We start from the raw sequence: 15,757 nt of genomic DNA, 5'->3' as shown, positions 1-15,757 counted from the left end.
TGTTTTCCATGAAAAGTCACACTTTTATTTACCACCATAAGTTGTAAAATGAATAGAAAATATAGTCAAGACATTTTTCTGGCCATTTTGAGCATTTAATCGACCCCACAAACGTGATGCTCCAGAAACTCAATCTGCTCAAAGGAAGGTCAGTTTTATAGCTTCTCTAAAGAGCTCAACTGTTTTCAGCTGTGCTAACATGATTGTACAAGGGTTTTCTAATCATCCATTAGCCTTCTGAGGCAATGAGCAAACACATTGTACCATTAGAACACTGGAGTGAGAGTTGCTGGAAATGGGCCTCTATACACCTATGGAGATATTGCACCAAAAACCAGACATTTGCAGCTAGAATAGTCATTTACCACATTAGCAATGTATAGAGTGGATTTCTGATTAGTTTAAAGTGATCTTCATTGAAAAGAACAGTGCTTTTCTTTCAAAAATAAGGACATTTCAAAGTGACCCCAAACTTTTGAACGGTAGTGTACTTTCCCACCAATCAACCCTACCCTCATACCTCTGTACTCACCAACCATCTACCTACAGGGTTCTCTGCCCACCCAACAGACCTACCCAACCACTTACACACACACACACACACGCACTCTACAAGGCCAAAAACATGGGACCCCTGACCATCACACCCATATGCGGGCCTTCCCCAAACTACTGCCACAAAGTTGAAAGTACAAAATTGTATAGAATGTTTTTTATATGCTGTAGCTTTTGTATTTCCCTTAATTTGAACTAAGGAGGGGGCGGCACGGTGGTGTAGTGGTTAGCGCTGTCGCCTCACAGCAAGAAGGTCCTGGGTTCGAGCCCCGGGGCTGGCGAGGGCCTTTCTGTGCGGAGTTTGCATGTTCTCCCCGTGTCCGCGTGGGTTTCCTCCGGGTGCTCCGGTTTCCCCCACAGTCCAAAGACATGCAGGTTAGGTTAACTGGTGACTCTAAATTGACCGTAGGTGTGAATGTGAGTGTGAATGGTTGTCTGTGTCTATGTGTCAGCCCTGTGATGACCTGGCGACTTGTCCAGGGTGTATCCCGCCTTTCGCCCGTAGTCAGCTGGGATAGGCTCCAGCTTGCCTGCGACCCTGTAGAAGGATAAAGCGGCTAGAGATAATGAGATGAGATGAGATGAACTAAGGAGCCCAGACCTGTTCCAGGATTACAGTGCCCCTGTGCACAAAGCAAGGTCCATGAAGACATGGTTTGTTTGCCAAGGCTGGAGTTGAAAAACTTGAGTAGCTTACCCAAAGCCCTGACCTCAACTCCACTGAACACCTTTGAATGTTCACCTGACCTCCTCGCCCGACATCAGCACCCAACCTCAGTAATGTTTTTTTATGGCTGAATGGACATAAATCCTCACAGTCACATTCCAAAATCTGTGGAAACACTTCCAAAAATGATGGAGGCTGTTACAGCAGCAAAGAGGGGACCAATTTTGGAATGGGATGCAAACACATACGGGTGTAATGGTGAGGTTTCCATGTACTTTTTGCCATACAGTGTACATAGCAAACCAACCAACCTGCCTAATCACCTACCTAACCCACCTGTCTCCTATCAAAAAGCCTTTATTTGTCACACATACACCCAAGCACAGGCATAAACACACAGTGAAATTTAACCTCTGCATTTAACCCATCTGAAGCAGTGAACACACATGCACACACAAATGAGCAGTGAGCACACACAGATACGCAGAGCAGTGGGCAGCTATGCTGCAGCGTCTGGAGAGCAGTTGTGGGTTAGGCGCCCTTACTCAAGGGCACTTCAGCCCAGCCTCAGGCCATGGCTGCCCCATGTTAGCCTAACCACATGTCTTTGAAGCGTATGCTTTTGATGGTCCAGAGGGGAGAAAAGAAGACTATGTTTAAGGGCATATTCTGGACCAATTTTGGTTTTTTTTTTATATGAAAGTATGTCCCTTTACACACTCATCTAGAAGGGTAATTTTGCACAAGGCCATCTGCCTACAGCAGAAAAAAATAAAATAACAAAACGCGTCTGGAAAAATCCCAAGGGAGTCTGGAGCCAGATTCGTGACGTCACCTGCGGAAGCGCCAGCAGGCTGCGCGAGCTTTGCACGGTTTCAGTGCACAGCCTGTGTAGACCAAGCGCTCCCATTTCTCTCTCATTGTCCGGTCTTTTGGGAAACGATGAGTACTAATCCCATCAAGATTGGTGTTGCTACACCCTCCTACGATACATCTGTTAACCATTTTAATAATTACGCGATAACGTTGAAGAAATTTGCAGAAAACCACCAGGTCGTTTTCTCATAAACAAACCAGCGCTGACGTAGGATTCAGAGGGAGGCGTCCCGCACGCGACATCACGAAAATCAGTGTTTGCCGGGAAATCCAAATGCCAAGTTTTTTCAGAGGCGGACCAATTCGCCTCAAATGGCTTGATTTCAACTGAATTTTTCTGGTATTGCGCAAGGTAAAAAAATTGCACAAAATGCAGAATGTGACAGATATTTGACCAAAGTTTAATATAAAATAGGAGAATTACATTGATCTTGCTCCTGAATTTACCCGTGATGTGCGCTTTAAGGTCCAGGTGTGTGTGTGTGTGTGTGTGTGTGTGTGTGTGTGTGTGTGTGTGTGTAAGTGCACAGGCTGCACACTGAAGTGAGGGAGTTTGTTTTATTCTGAGTTCTATTCTATAAATGCAGTTTTTGCTCATGAATGTACTGTATATTTACCAGGGAGTTTTTGCACGTTACTGGAAAACATCTTTATGAGCTGTGTGCCTTAACAAATGTATTTATTTGTTTTTTGTATTTTTATTTTCTTTACTTAAAGATAGCCACTACTATTGTCCAGAGTCCACATCACCGAATTTGTTTAGTTTAGTTTATTGCATGGTTTGAGGCTGGAAGTTAAGTACAGAACTAGAAGAAAATTCTATATTTTTTTTGTTCACACTGAATTGTGCTAAATCTTCAAAATTATGAAGTTAATCCTGCTTTTTTTTTTTAATGCAGTGGGGGAATAAAATACCCACAAAAATAACTTTTGCTGTGTCCAGCCTTGTCCTCCTTAACCTGGACACATACATTTGCATGAAGCAAGCATATTTGTCCACTCCCACTCCCAAAAACTTGAAAAATATCCCTTTATATATCCATTTAGAACAGATTAAAAAATATGTATATAAAATATCAGATAAAAAATATTATATATGCATGTATGTATGTATGTGTCAGAGTGGAGGCATTTATGGATGCAGGCGCAGGGGAGCGCAGGTGAAGCAAACTGGAAACAAAGCCAAATCGGAGGATGAAAATCGTAGTCAGAGTAACGGGCAGGGGTCGGTCGATCGGCAAACAGAGCAGCATAGACGAGAAGAGAAGACGAGGTCGAAGAGAACGTAAATAAAGTCGAGATAACGAGAAGACGGGCAGAAAGTAAACGGCTTGGTACGATAGGAGATAAACACTGAACAATACTTCGCAACCGGAGTGAGTGAGAGAGGGATTGAAGTAACGGAGCTAATTGATGAGGAAATGAGAGACAGGTGTAATTAATATGCAGGAGACAGGGAGCGCTGAAATTCTTGGGAGTTGTAGTTTAGAGTGGCCATGTTTGGAGGCTGGTGGACAGTAATGAAGTACTTAAGTACACTTTTTGAGTAGCTGTACGTTACTTGAGTATTATTTTTTTTGGAAACTTTAACTTCACTACATTTGAAAGGCAAATATCGTACCTTTCACTCCACTACATTTCTGTCAAGGTCCTCATTACTTGTTACTATGAAGCGGCTTTGAACGTGGATGTTTTTTCTTTTCTAAAACATGATTGGTTTTTTCGCAAGTGACCCTGAGACAGCCGATCAGTAATCACTAGGGCCACGTCACGTCCATAGACTGTATAAAATCAAGTTCAGTGATTTCTCGCCAGTATTATTTGAACACGATCAGTTGATGGCCAAATGGAAGGAGGCGGTTCTTCTGGAGAATGCACGCACTCATGGCCCATGAACCCGTGTTTCAGTTTTCAGAAAGGATTAAAGATACGTTTAGTTTTAAATGTTCGCTTTGTTTGCCTAAAACGAACCACATCACAGCCTTCAAAAACTCGCCGTCCAACCTGCGGAAGCATATTGAGGTATATAAACGTTTTATTCCAAGAGAAGGAATATGAAGTTGTCTGTGCTTTTAGAGCTAGCGATAACGTTACAAACGCAGCTATGCAGTCTCTTTAGTCAAATGACTTTCTATGGATTTGCCCGCCAAGTTGCCGTAGCCTTGTCCACGGCTAACGTTAACACGTAGCTAGTTAACTTGGACACTGTTAGTTAGCATGTAAAAACAGAGTTACGCTAACATGAATAACGTTAACTTATCTGAAATCCTTTCAGAAATACGTTTTAGCATCATCTTGCCAAATAAACAGAATGTAGAAATCTTTCTTTTCTAGTCGCGTTAGCTACCCAATATGATTTCGAGTTTGAAAAGCGTTGCTAGCATGTCAGGTAGAGCTTCACTGACTAGCTAGCTTAACGTTAAACCACCATGACGGCACAGCATGCGTTCATTTTGTGAATTCACGTTTCTGTCCTTGATAGCGGCATTCGGTTTTGTAAGCGTTGTGGCAATAATACAACAATGCGTTGACAGAAAATGTGCTTTTAATACTTAAGTATTTTTAAAAGCAAGTACTTTGGTACTTTAACTTAAGTAAAAATTTGACTGGACAACTTTCACTTGTATCGGAGTAACATTTGACCAGCGGGATCTGTACTTTGACTGAAGTAATGAAGTTGCGTACTTTGTCCACCTCTGCGTACAGGAAATATGACCTCATACGGTAGGTTTGAGTGGAATCTAAATCTTTAAGTGTAGAGTACACAAGGTCATGTTTCGACTGTAGGAAGGAGTAAACATAGCATGTGAGCATTTACTGAAATGAACATATGGACCAGAATAGAAGCGGAAAAGATTAGTTTACAAGTGACTGTGTACCATTCTGACTTCAGAGGAAAGCTGACATCATGTAGTATACGTGAAAAACAGAGTCATGTGAATGAAGTGTAAATCTGCTCCACCACACAGACTGAGGAATGTAATGCTAGCTTTCATGTCAAATTTACTCCTACAACATTGCTGACGTCACCATGATTATACAAGACAGAACATCTGTATATGATACAGCATGTGTGTCATGTTGTGACTGCTCTGTTGAGAGCTATAGGCTTCGGCACTTTGGAATGTGTGCAGCTGTGTGCAGTATTACAACGTACAGCTGTCACTAGAGGGTGGTGTTACTCCAGTTACTGGTACCATAACAGTAGTTTACTTTGCTATATACATTTTAGAAACGGTCCCCATCTCTGGTGCACAATGTGTAGTGAAATCCAACATCACTGTATATTTAAATAATATTGGCTGGCTTTGAGTGGTCTATCAGATATATTCCATTCCGCTAGCATGATATTGAACGAGTCTTCGACTCGTTCAATATCATGCTAGCGGAATGGAATATATCTGATATACCATGAAAAAAAGCTATCCATTATTATTATTATTAGGGGGCGGCACGGTGGTGTAGTGGTTAGCGCTGTCGCCTCACAGCAAGAAGGTCCAGGTTCGAGCCCCGTGGCCGGCGAGGGCCTTTCTGTGCAGAGTTTGCATGTTCTCCCCGTGTCCGCATGGGTTTCCTCCGGGTGCTCCGGTTTCCCCCACAGTCCAAAGACATGCAGGTTAGGTTAACTGGTGACTCTAAATTGACCGTAAGTGTGAATGTGAGTGTGAATGGTTGTCTGTGTCTATGTGTCAGCCCTGTGATGACCTGGCGACTTGTCCAGGGTGTACCCCGCCTTTCACCCGTAGTCAGCTGGGATAGGCTCCAGCTTGCCTGCGACCCTGTAGAAGGATAAAGCGGCTAGAGATAATGAGATGAGATTATTATTATTATACATCCACATTCTTCATATCAGCATTCTCAAAGGTCAATGCTAGTTTACCCGCGACTCAGCGCTGTAAGCACGGCAGTCCAGTTACCTTCCAGCCGGTGTAGCATTAGCAAAGACCATTGCTAGTGCAGTCAAGCTAAATATTATTATTTTCCCTGTGTAATTTACTTAGTTACTTTTAAAATCAACATCCACAATGCCACACAACAGAGGGACCTGGCAGCCAAAATTCTCTCAAAATCTTCTCTTTTGAACAAAGCAACCCTGGAGGCCATGTTTGTTTGCAAATTGTCACTCGCTAACATGGAAGTTTTACGTCTCCAACGCATGTTGTCATGTTGTCTTGACAAGGTGCAGTATTGTAACAATACTGTATTGCATGCTCATTCTCCATTGGAGAGAGTGACGTATTACACAAAGGATAAGCGATCTGCTAACAATATTGCATGCTATTAATAAACCCGCTAGAAGGGAATAGAATACATATATGTTATTTACCAGCTGGGAGGTCCGTATCGTGAAATACCGTGACCGAGGTCTTGAAAGTACTGAGCGAGGCCCTCTGGGCCGAGGTGACGGTATTTCACCATACCGACCGACCTTAAGCTGGTAAATAATATATTTATTTTTTTCTTTACCAAATTCTAACAGAAAACGAGAGCACCCGAAAGGGAAAGCCGAGCCGAGCCGCCATTTTGAATCCTCATTCACGGCTGTAATGCAAATTGCTTCCTCCTCGGTATACAAGTGCACTTCCATGGCAGGAAAAAAACTACATTTTGCCACCTATGTAGTCCCCTATTTATACAAATAGGAGTCATTCAGGATTCAGCCATGTTTTTGCTCGGCGTTAGCAACAGTTAGAGGTTTTTAGCTTTCTCCTGAAATGTTTTCTTTTATTTCTTCTTCCTCAGGGTAGTAAAACTCGCTTTCACTGTGAACACTGTCGTTATCGCTATCCATGCTGTAAAATTAATGCTATTCTCCTGAGAAATGCTGGCAAAAATGTATAAGATTTTTGATAATCTTATAAATAAATCTTATTAAAAAAAGATAAATGTTGACAAAAAATGCTACTATGTTTGTTGTTGTTGTGAACGAGCGAGTCGCCAGAGGTCCATAACCGGGGTCCATAACTGGGGTCCGTATCGTAGGATACGGACCCGCTCGCCAGCCAATCAGAGCGCAGGATTTGATGGAAACCGGACCACGAAAAAAATAAATGTTTTTATTCCATGGAAAAAGTGTCCTGTATGTATATTAATAGTGTATATTGTGCAGTGGCATTGGACATCAATGTAAACGCTCAAAGTCGTTGTACGTTTATATATAGGATGCATGAACAGATATCAGCATTACACTTTATTTCGTAGGGTACGTTCACACAGTCTCACAGATTGAAATAAACATTCTCAGTCATTTGTTGTTCCCCTGAACCACTACAGAATGACATCACACCTCTCCATGTGGCATCCAAGAGAGGAAACAGCAACATGGTCAAGCTGTTACTGGAAAGAGGAGCACGCATCGATGCCAAAACCAAGGTCAGAGCCCCCTGTGGTAACAGCAAACTCACTTCGTATTTATAGTTAACCCACAGGAAGTGAGGTCATGCTTTTAAACAGCATGCGCAGAGGAATGAATCAGACAGGCTGGATATTGATATAAATCTTTCATACCACAAAAATTCTTGATTTTTTTTTCATGGTTTATAATATTATCACTATGTTGTCTTTTCCTTAGTCGGGCCAGGTTTCTCAAATATTCATGAACCTCGCGAAAATTCTCCAATATACGAAATGCTAGAAGACAGCTGTCCATATGCTGCCTTCTAATTGAAGCATTGTATATCAGGAGCAAAAATGCATCACTAAAAGTTGTCAGTCCTTTTAAGGCTACAAAAAAAAAAAGGTTTAAGTAAAATCTTTGCACCGTGGCATAATGAACTCCATAGTGACCTAGCCCTGTGTCATATGATACAAAGATTTCTTATTTTGCATTCTATATTTTATGCATTTATTGCACCAACTTATTTAATTTTGTCATTAGAATTGTCGCCTAAATAAACATTGAAGCTGGAAATTTCATATGGATCCTGTTAACTGAAGTTCAGTTCGATGTGTTTGTCTTTGCCGCCAAATAAGACAGTCTAAAAATAGCGATGTGCTCCAATAGTTTTTGGTTTAACTATGGAAAAAACAGCTGATGACCTGTTAAAAATCAGTAGTCGTGCAACCACTACTATATACAACACCAGTCAAAAGTTTGGACACACCTACTCGTTCATAGGTTTTTCTGCATTTTGACTCTTTTCTACATTGTCGAACAATACTGAAGACATCAAAACTGTGAAATAACATCTGGGACATGTATGGAATTACAGTGGGGGGGAAATAAGTATTTGATACACTGCCGATTTTGCAAGTTTTCCCACTTACAAAGAATGGAGAGGTCTGTAATTTTTATCGTAGGTCCACTTCAACTGTCAGAGACAGAATCTAAAAAAAAAAAATCCAGAAAATCATATTGTATGATTTTTTAAATAATTAATTTGCATTTTACTGCATGAAATAAGTATTTGATACAATAGAAAAGCAGAACTTAATATTTGGTACAGAAACCTTTGTTTACAATTACAGAGGTCAGACGTTTCCTGTAGTTCTTGACCAGGTTTGCGCACACTGCAGCAGGGATTTTGGCCCACTCCTCCATACAGATCTTCTCCAGATCTTTCAGGTTTCAGGGCTGTCGCTGGGCAACACGGAGTTTCAGCTCCCTCCAAAGATTTTCTGTTGGGTTCAGGTCTGGAGACTGGCTAGGCCACTCCAGGACCTTGAAATGCTTCTTACGGAGTCACGCCTTAGTTGCCCTGGCTGTGTGTTTCGGGTCATTGTCATGCCAGAAGACCCAGCCACGACCCATCTTCAATGCTGTTACTGAGAGAAGGAGGCTGTTGCCCAAAATCTCACGATACATGGCGCCATCCATCCTCCCCTCAATACGGTGCAGTCGTCCTGTCCCTTTTGCAGAAAAGCACCCCCAAAGTATGATGTTTCCACCCCACGCTTCACAGTTGGGATGGTGTTCTTGGGGTTGTACTCATCCTTCTTCTTCCTCCAAACACGGCAAGTGGAGTTTAGACAAAAAAGCTCTATTTTGGTCTCATCTGACCACATGATCTTCTCCCATGCCTCCTCTGGATCATCCAGATGGTCACTGGCAAACTTCAGACGGGCCTGGACATGTGCTGGCTTGAGCAGGGGGACCTTGCGCGCGCTGCAGGATTTTAATCCATGACGGCGTAGTGTGTTACTAATGGTAATCTTTGAGACTGTGGTCCCAGCTCTCTTCAGGTCATTGACCAGGTCCTCCCGTGTAGTTCTGGGCTGATCCCTCACCTTTCTCATGATCATTGATACCCCACGAGGCGAGATCTTGCATGGAGCCCCAGACCGATGGAGTTTGACTGTCAGTCATCTTGAGTTTCTTCCATTTTCTAATAATTGCGCCAACAGTTGTTGCTTTCTCACCAAGCTGCTTGCCTATTGTCCTGTAGCCCGTCCCAGCCTTGTGCAGGTCTACAGTTTTGTCCCTGGTGTCCTTAGACAGCTCTTTGGTCTTGCCCATGGTGGAGAGGTTGGAGTCTGATTGATTGAGTGTGTGGACAGGTGGCTTTTATACAGGTAACGGGTTCAAACAGGTGCAATTAATACAGATAACGAGTGGAGAATAGGAGGGCTTCTTAAAGAAAAACTAACAGGTCTGTGAGAGCCAGAATTCTTGCTGGTTGGTAGGTGATCAAATACTTATTTCATGCAATAAAATGCAAATTAATTATTTAAAAATCATACAATGTGATTTTTTTGGATTTTTTTTTTAGATTCTGTCTCTGACAGTTGAAGTGGACCTACGATAAAAATTACAGACCTCTCCATTCTTTGTAAGTGGGAAAACTTGCAAAATCGGCAGTGTATCAAATACTTATTTTCCCCACTGTATATGGTAAACAAAAAAGTGTTTAAAAAAAACAACAAAAGGTTTTATATTTTAGATTCTTCAGAGTAGCCACTGTTTACCCTGATTATGCTTTGTACACTATTGGCATTATCTTAACCAGCTTCATGAGTTCGTCACCTGGAATGCTTTCCAATTAACAGGTTTGTCTTGGCAAAAGGTAATTAGTGCAATTTCTTGCCTTCTTAATGCGTTTGAGACCAAACGGTAAATAATAAACATACAGTAAATAGCCCTGTTTGACACCACAACTGTAGTAATCCATATTATGTCAAGAATCGCTCAACTACATCAAGAGAAACGACATCCATTCATTACAAGACATGAAGTGTCTTTTAATGAATAAAAAGAAAGAAACACCACTGGATTACAAGGTGTGTCCAAACTTTTGACTGCTACTGTAGTTTTTGCTGTAACTACATAAAAAACAACTGGTAACCTATTAAAAATTAGAAGTCGTGCGACCGCTTCTACATATTTAACAGTTATCCCAGGAAATCGAGTCGTACATGAGCCGATAGCTGATGAGGCACGTAGCACCAAGTTGGCTATAAACCACGTACGACGAGATTGAGTGGAATAACTGTTTTATTCTATCCACTTTCAATGGATTTTGAGAAACCGAGCATTTTTATTTTTTGCAAATTCAATACATAAAAACTTTATACAAAATTTCCGACAAAATAATTTCCACTTCAAATGTAAACAAACCAGTGAAATGACAGGAGCAATTTGTGAAAAATGCGATAATAATAATTCTTGAAAAATAAAAAAAGATACGTTCTTGACGTCAAATCCTTTTATTACATATTTTGTTGCTTTTTTTTTGTATTTTTTGGGGTTTTGTTTTCGAGTCGAGTTTTTATTTCGTCCTCGGTTGATTCAGCAATACGCTCCGCCATTTTGTTTTTCTGTACTCGTGGTGAGCTGATAGTCTAGTAGTAGAGTAGCCAATCAGAGCGCACGATTGCTCATATCCAGTGAATGTGGAGAGAATAAAATGTAATGGAATCTTGCCATGTGACTATATGGCAATCATACTAGTCTATTTTCTTAATCAGCTGTCCTGAGTTTAATCTTATCTTGTATCTTTCATACATATCTCAGTATATATATATGTTATTTACCAGCTGGGAGGTCCGTATCGTGAAATACCGTGACTGAGGTCTTGAAAGTACTGAGCGAGGCCCTCTGGGCCGAGGTCAGTATTCAAGGCCAAGGTGACGGTATTTCACCATACGGACCGACCTTAGGCTGGTAAATAATATATTCATTTTTTTCTTTACCAAATTCTAACAGAAAACGAGAGCGCCCGAAAGGGAAAACCGAGCCGAGCCGCCATTTTGAATCCTCATTCATGGCTGTAATGCAAATGGCTTCCTCCTCGGTATACAAGTGCACTTCCATGGCAGGAAAAAAAATACATTTTGCCGCCTATGTAGTCCCCTATTTATACAAATAGGAGTCATTCAGGATTCAGCCATGTTTTTGCTCGGCGTTAGCAACAGTTAGAGGTTTTTAGCTTTCTCCTGAAATGCTTTCTTTTATTTCTTCTTCCTCAGGGTAGTAAAACTCGCTTTCGCTGTGAACACTGTCGTTATCGCTATCCATGCTGTAAAATTAATGCTATTCTCCTGAGAAATGCTGGCAGAAATTTATAAGATTTGCAATAATCTTATAAATAAATCTTATTAAAAAAAAGATAAATGTTGACAAATAATGCTACTATGATTGTTGTTGTTGTGAACGAGCGAGTCGCCAGAGGTCTGTAACCGTATCGTAGGCTACGGACCTGCTCGCCAGCCAATCAGAGCGCAGGATTTGATGGAAACCGGACCGCGAAAAAAAAAATTATATTGCATATTAGATATTCTGTAGCATATAATGGTCGTAATAATCCCACAGCACACTCTGCTCGACTCTGAAGCATGACAGCAGTCGCATTACTTCAGGCCAGCATGTGTTTGACATTACTGTTGTTAGAAATTACGAGCAGCTGTTGTAGTCATCTATTTTTCCAGTCTACTTTAGAGAGCTGAGAGCATTGTACAGAAGAGAGCCCAAGAGAAAATGTTGAGATTTCGATGGGTTTGAGAACGAGTCAATTCTTCCACTTTGATTCTAACATGCATTTTATCAAACACACAGGATGGTCTCACTCCACTCCACTGTGGAGCCAGAAGTGGCCATGAGCAAGTTGTGGAGATGTTGCTGGACCGTGGAGCTCCCATTCTGTCCAAGACTAAAGTAATGATTGATCAGCTTTAATCACACACTGCTGTAATATTAACACTGATAAGTACAGTCAATGTTATGTACATTTCCACTGCTTCACTTTGCTCCATTCCCGATATCCTTATATCCCTCTCCCTTTGCTATTGTTAAATGTGACAATGCAGCATTCTTTACTCAGAAAACAAGGATTTCACAAGTAACATGTCAATCGATTGATCTTTCACAGCAGAAATATTTAAAGCCATGTTAAAGCGAGACGGCCTTTCGATTTCATAAAATCGGTGAGATTTAGTTCCTTCTGAAATTTGGTCATTGTGATGGATGTTTATTTCTGCAATATCAGGCCATTCTGTGGCTGGGAAGTTCTTTAATTCGAGGGGATTCCTCTAGCAAATAATGTGCATGAAATCGCTCGCTTCACGCAGTCAAGCAGACAGAGGAAGTTCGTGTACGCATGCGCAGGTTTACCTGTTTCTTTTCCTTCTTCTTTTGGGTTTTACGGCAGCTGGCGTCCACAGTGTTGCATTACTGCCATCTACAGGTTTACCTTGACCGTGCACTGACAGTTCAATCATTCTGTCGCTAAACGAACAGCTGATCACACCGAGGTGCTCGCTGACCGCTGATATTTATTAGTTTGGTCCTGCGTTTCCTTTCCTTCGTATATAACATAACGTCTTTTCTTCTCGCTTTCCGTTACTGTAGTCGGTCTTTCACGTTTCATTCGCGTCCTCCATTTTTCTCTCCTGTTTCAAATTTGTATCCCACGATGCCTTGTGCGAACGGGGAAAGCCCACCACGTCATGCATGACGTAGTATGTTGAATTGGGTCATGGTGAAGCAGGAAAAAATAATGGAGAATTTAGGGCCACATGGCGCTAAATTCATTAATTGTTCTATTTTTTTTTAAATCAGTAAAACTGGAAGTCTAAACAAACCGTTTTAACTAAACAAAAATAACTGGGTGTGAGGGAAAATTTCATTTTATGACCTACACTTGAAAAATCTAAAAGGCTGTCTAGCTTTAACTCTGTGTGCATGTGTTACAGAACGGACTGTCTCCGCTGCACATGGCCACGCAGGGAGATCACTTGAACTGTGTACAGCTTCTGCTGCATCATGACGTACCTGTAGATGACGTCACCAATGACTACCTGACGGCGCTGCACGTGGCAGCCCACTGTGGACACTACAAAGTGGCAAAGGTCATCGTGGACAAGAAGGCCAACCCTAATGCCAAAGCACTGGTGGGTGGACACTTAACAGTACCACAGAAAGCTGAAGATTTACGGGGGAAAATTCAATAATTAGAACATTTGACTTCTTAAGCGACAAGGCGTCCCAGACTAACACTCCTGTACTCAAGTACATTTCCTGTTTGATTCAGAGTTGGTTAAAAAAAAAGTCTGAAAAGTTACATCAGTACTTATGTTTGGAAATTTGCATGTATTTAGACTTCGGTTACACTCAAGCCTAAGTACATTTTCTGGGCTCCCCATTCAGATTATTCGAATAACGTCCATATTGTTCATGCTTCCGAGGTCGCTACATTTTTCTTTAGTAGAAGCACAAAGACTGGATTTTTCAATCGCTTTCCAGACCACCACCATTTAAAACAAGCACTTTCCTTTCAACCCCCCAAAAAATCAAGGATAGAAAATACTGACTTTTTTTTTAAAATTTGCTGTTAGATGCAATATAAATGTAAAATACAAGCAAGACACAATTTATAATTCACAAGTAAATAGGACTAATACAATGATATATGAATGAGAAGACACCAAGCATTGAAATAAACATCTAATATGAGTCTAGTATATACTGTAGAGAAGGTACAATATTGCTGCATGAATGGCTTCCACACTCGTTATTCAGCAGCGTATAAAATAGCACTTGATCCAGCACATCCTATTATTTTGCTTTATATATTTTTTAGTGCTGTCAAAAATGTCGCGTTATTATCGCGTTAACTTGACTCAATTTTAACGGCGATAATTTTTTTATCGCGAGATTAACGCTCTGTGACATGATGTAGGTTTTTCATAAGCTTTTGAAACTGCCAGGAACTTGGAACAGAGACTTTGCTTAGAAAAACGATAGCAGCTAGACTGTAATGCCACGCCCTGCACAGCCAGAGTCCTCTGCCCTCCCCCCAAAGAACCAGCGCGGGCAGCTCACGCTGCCGCGCCTCGGGACGAAGAGCCACGGTGCTCGGCTTAGGTTTCGTTTTCCCATCGGCGGCTTCAGCCCGACTTTGCAGTGGCTGTGACAAGACGTGTTATACGGAGCCGTAGTAACTCGTCCCCTCACTTTTAATTACCCGAGCGCACGCCTTAACGCAAAGCGTGCACACGGGTTATAACTCGTGCGCGCGCATTAATATCTCGTGCACACGCCTTATAAGTCGTTCCCACGCTTTGTTATTTTTTTTATTCACCATGTCCCCTCTACGGCTCCGTAGTGTTATGCTTTGCAATAAAAAAACACATTGGTACAAAGCAAGCCCATTCACTTTTTTATGCTGATAAGAGAATTACAATGGTTTTTCATGTGACAAAAATGTGCGATTAAATTGCGATTAATCGCGAGTTAACTATGACAGTCGCGACATTAGTAATCGCGATTAAATATTTTAATCGCTTGACAGCACTAATATTTTTTTTATATTGTGCAACAATAGATAATTGCAAGCACAACTCAGTTAAAACACAACATATTAAATCGAGGTCATGAAATGATAACGTATGCAGCGGATGTAGGTTTTTTTTTAATTCATTCTTTTGATTTGCCATATTAATTAACAATTATTCCACGAAATCAAGTTGTACATGAGCTGATAGTCGACGAGGAGCGTAGCACCGAGTCAGCTATAAACCATGTACGATGAGATTGAGTGGAATAACTGTTTTATTCTATCCACATTCACTGGATTTTGAGAAACAGAGCATTTTTATTTTTATTTTTTGCAAATTCGATCAATAAAAACTTTATGCAAAACGCCCGACAAAATCATTTCCGCTTAGCTGGACTTCTTAAAAACCTACCAATGGCTGCATGAATTGACTTCAGTATTGGGTTTTTGTAGAAAGTGCCGTCTTGCTGTCGTGCCGAGGTATAGAATAGCTTTAGACATTTATTTAATTCTTCCTCGGACAGTTCACTCCTGTCATTTTCAAACTTCTTTGAGCTTTCGAACCAGTCTAAAAGCATTCAACAAATTTTAATGCTTAAGGATGAAGAATGTAAACAGACCGGTGAAATGACAGGAGCAATTTGTGAAAAATGCGATTATAATAATAATAATAATTTAAAAAAAGATACGCTCTTACCATCAAATAGTTTCGTTGCTTTTTTTTATATTTTTGGGGGGTTTTGTTCTCGAATAGTTTTTGTTTCGTCCTTGGTTGGTTCAGCAACACGCTCCGCCATTTTGTTTTTCTCTACTCACGGTATATGAGCTGATAGCCTAGTAGTAGAGTAGCCAATCAGAGTGCACCATTGCTCATATCCAGTGAATGTGGAGAGAATAATAAAATATGCCAGATGATTTTGTTATTTCGGTGTACCTTTAAGTGTAGGTC

The 15,757-nt window shown here is 41.0% G+C and overlaps 1 protein-coding gene across 8 annotated transcripts in view; it reads left to right on the top strand.

Annotated features, from left to right (window-relative positions):
* The window catches only part of ank3b (ankyrin 3b), a 391,042-nt gene that overhangs the window by 261,663 nt on the left and 113,622 nt on the right, over positions 1-15,757 (top strand). For all 8 annotated transcript variants that reach the window (XM_060939582.1, XM_060939580.1, XM_060939581.1 and 5 more), the window contains 3 exons: positions 7,373-7,471; positions 12,090-12,188; positions 13,226-13,423. In XM_060939582.1, the coding sequence (XP_060795565.1) occupies positions 7,373-7,471; positions 12,090-12,188; positions 13,226-13,423 (396 nt within the window). The remainder of the gene's footprint in view (positions 1-7,372; positions 7,472-12,089; positions 12,189-13,225; positions 13,424-15,757) is intronic.

Source organism: Neoarius graeffei, chromosome 14, assembly GCF_027579695.1.
Source record: "Neoarius graeffei isolate fNeoGra1 chromosome 14, fNeoGra1.pri, whole genome shotgun sequence".
NCBI lineage: Eukaryota > Metazoa > Chordata > Actinopteri > Siluriformes > Ariidae > Neoarius > Neoarius graeffei.
This window is presented reverse-complemented; position numbering and strand designations above follow the sequence as displayed.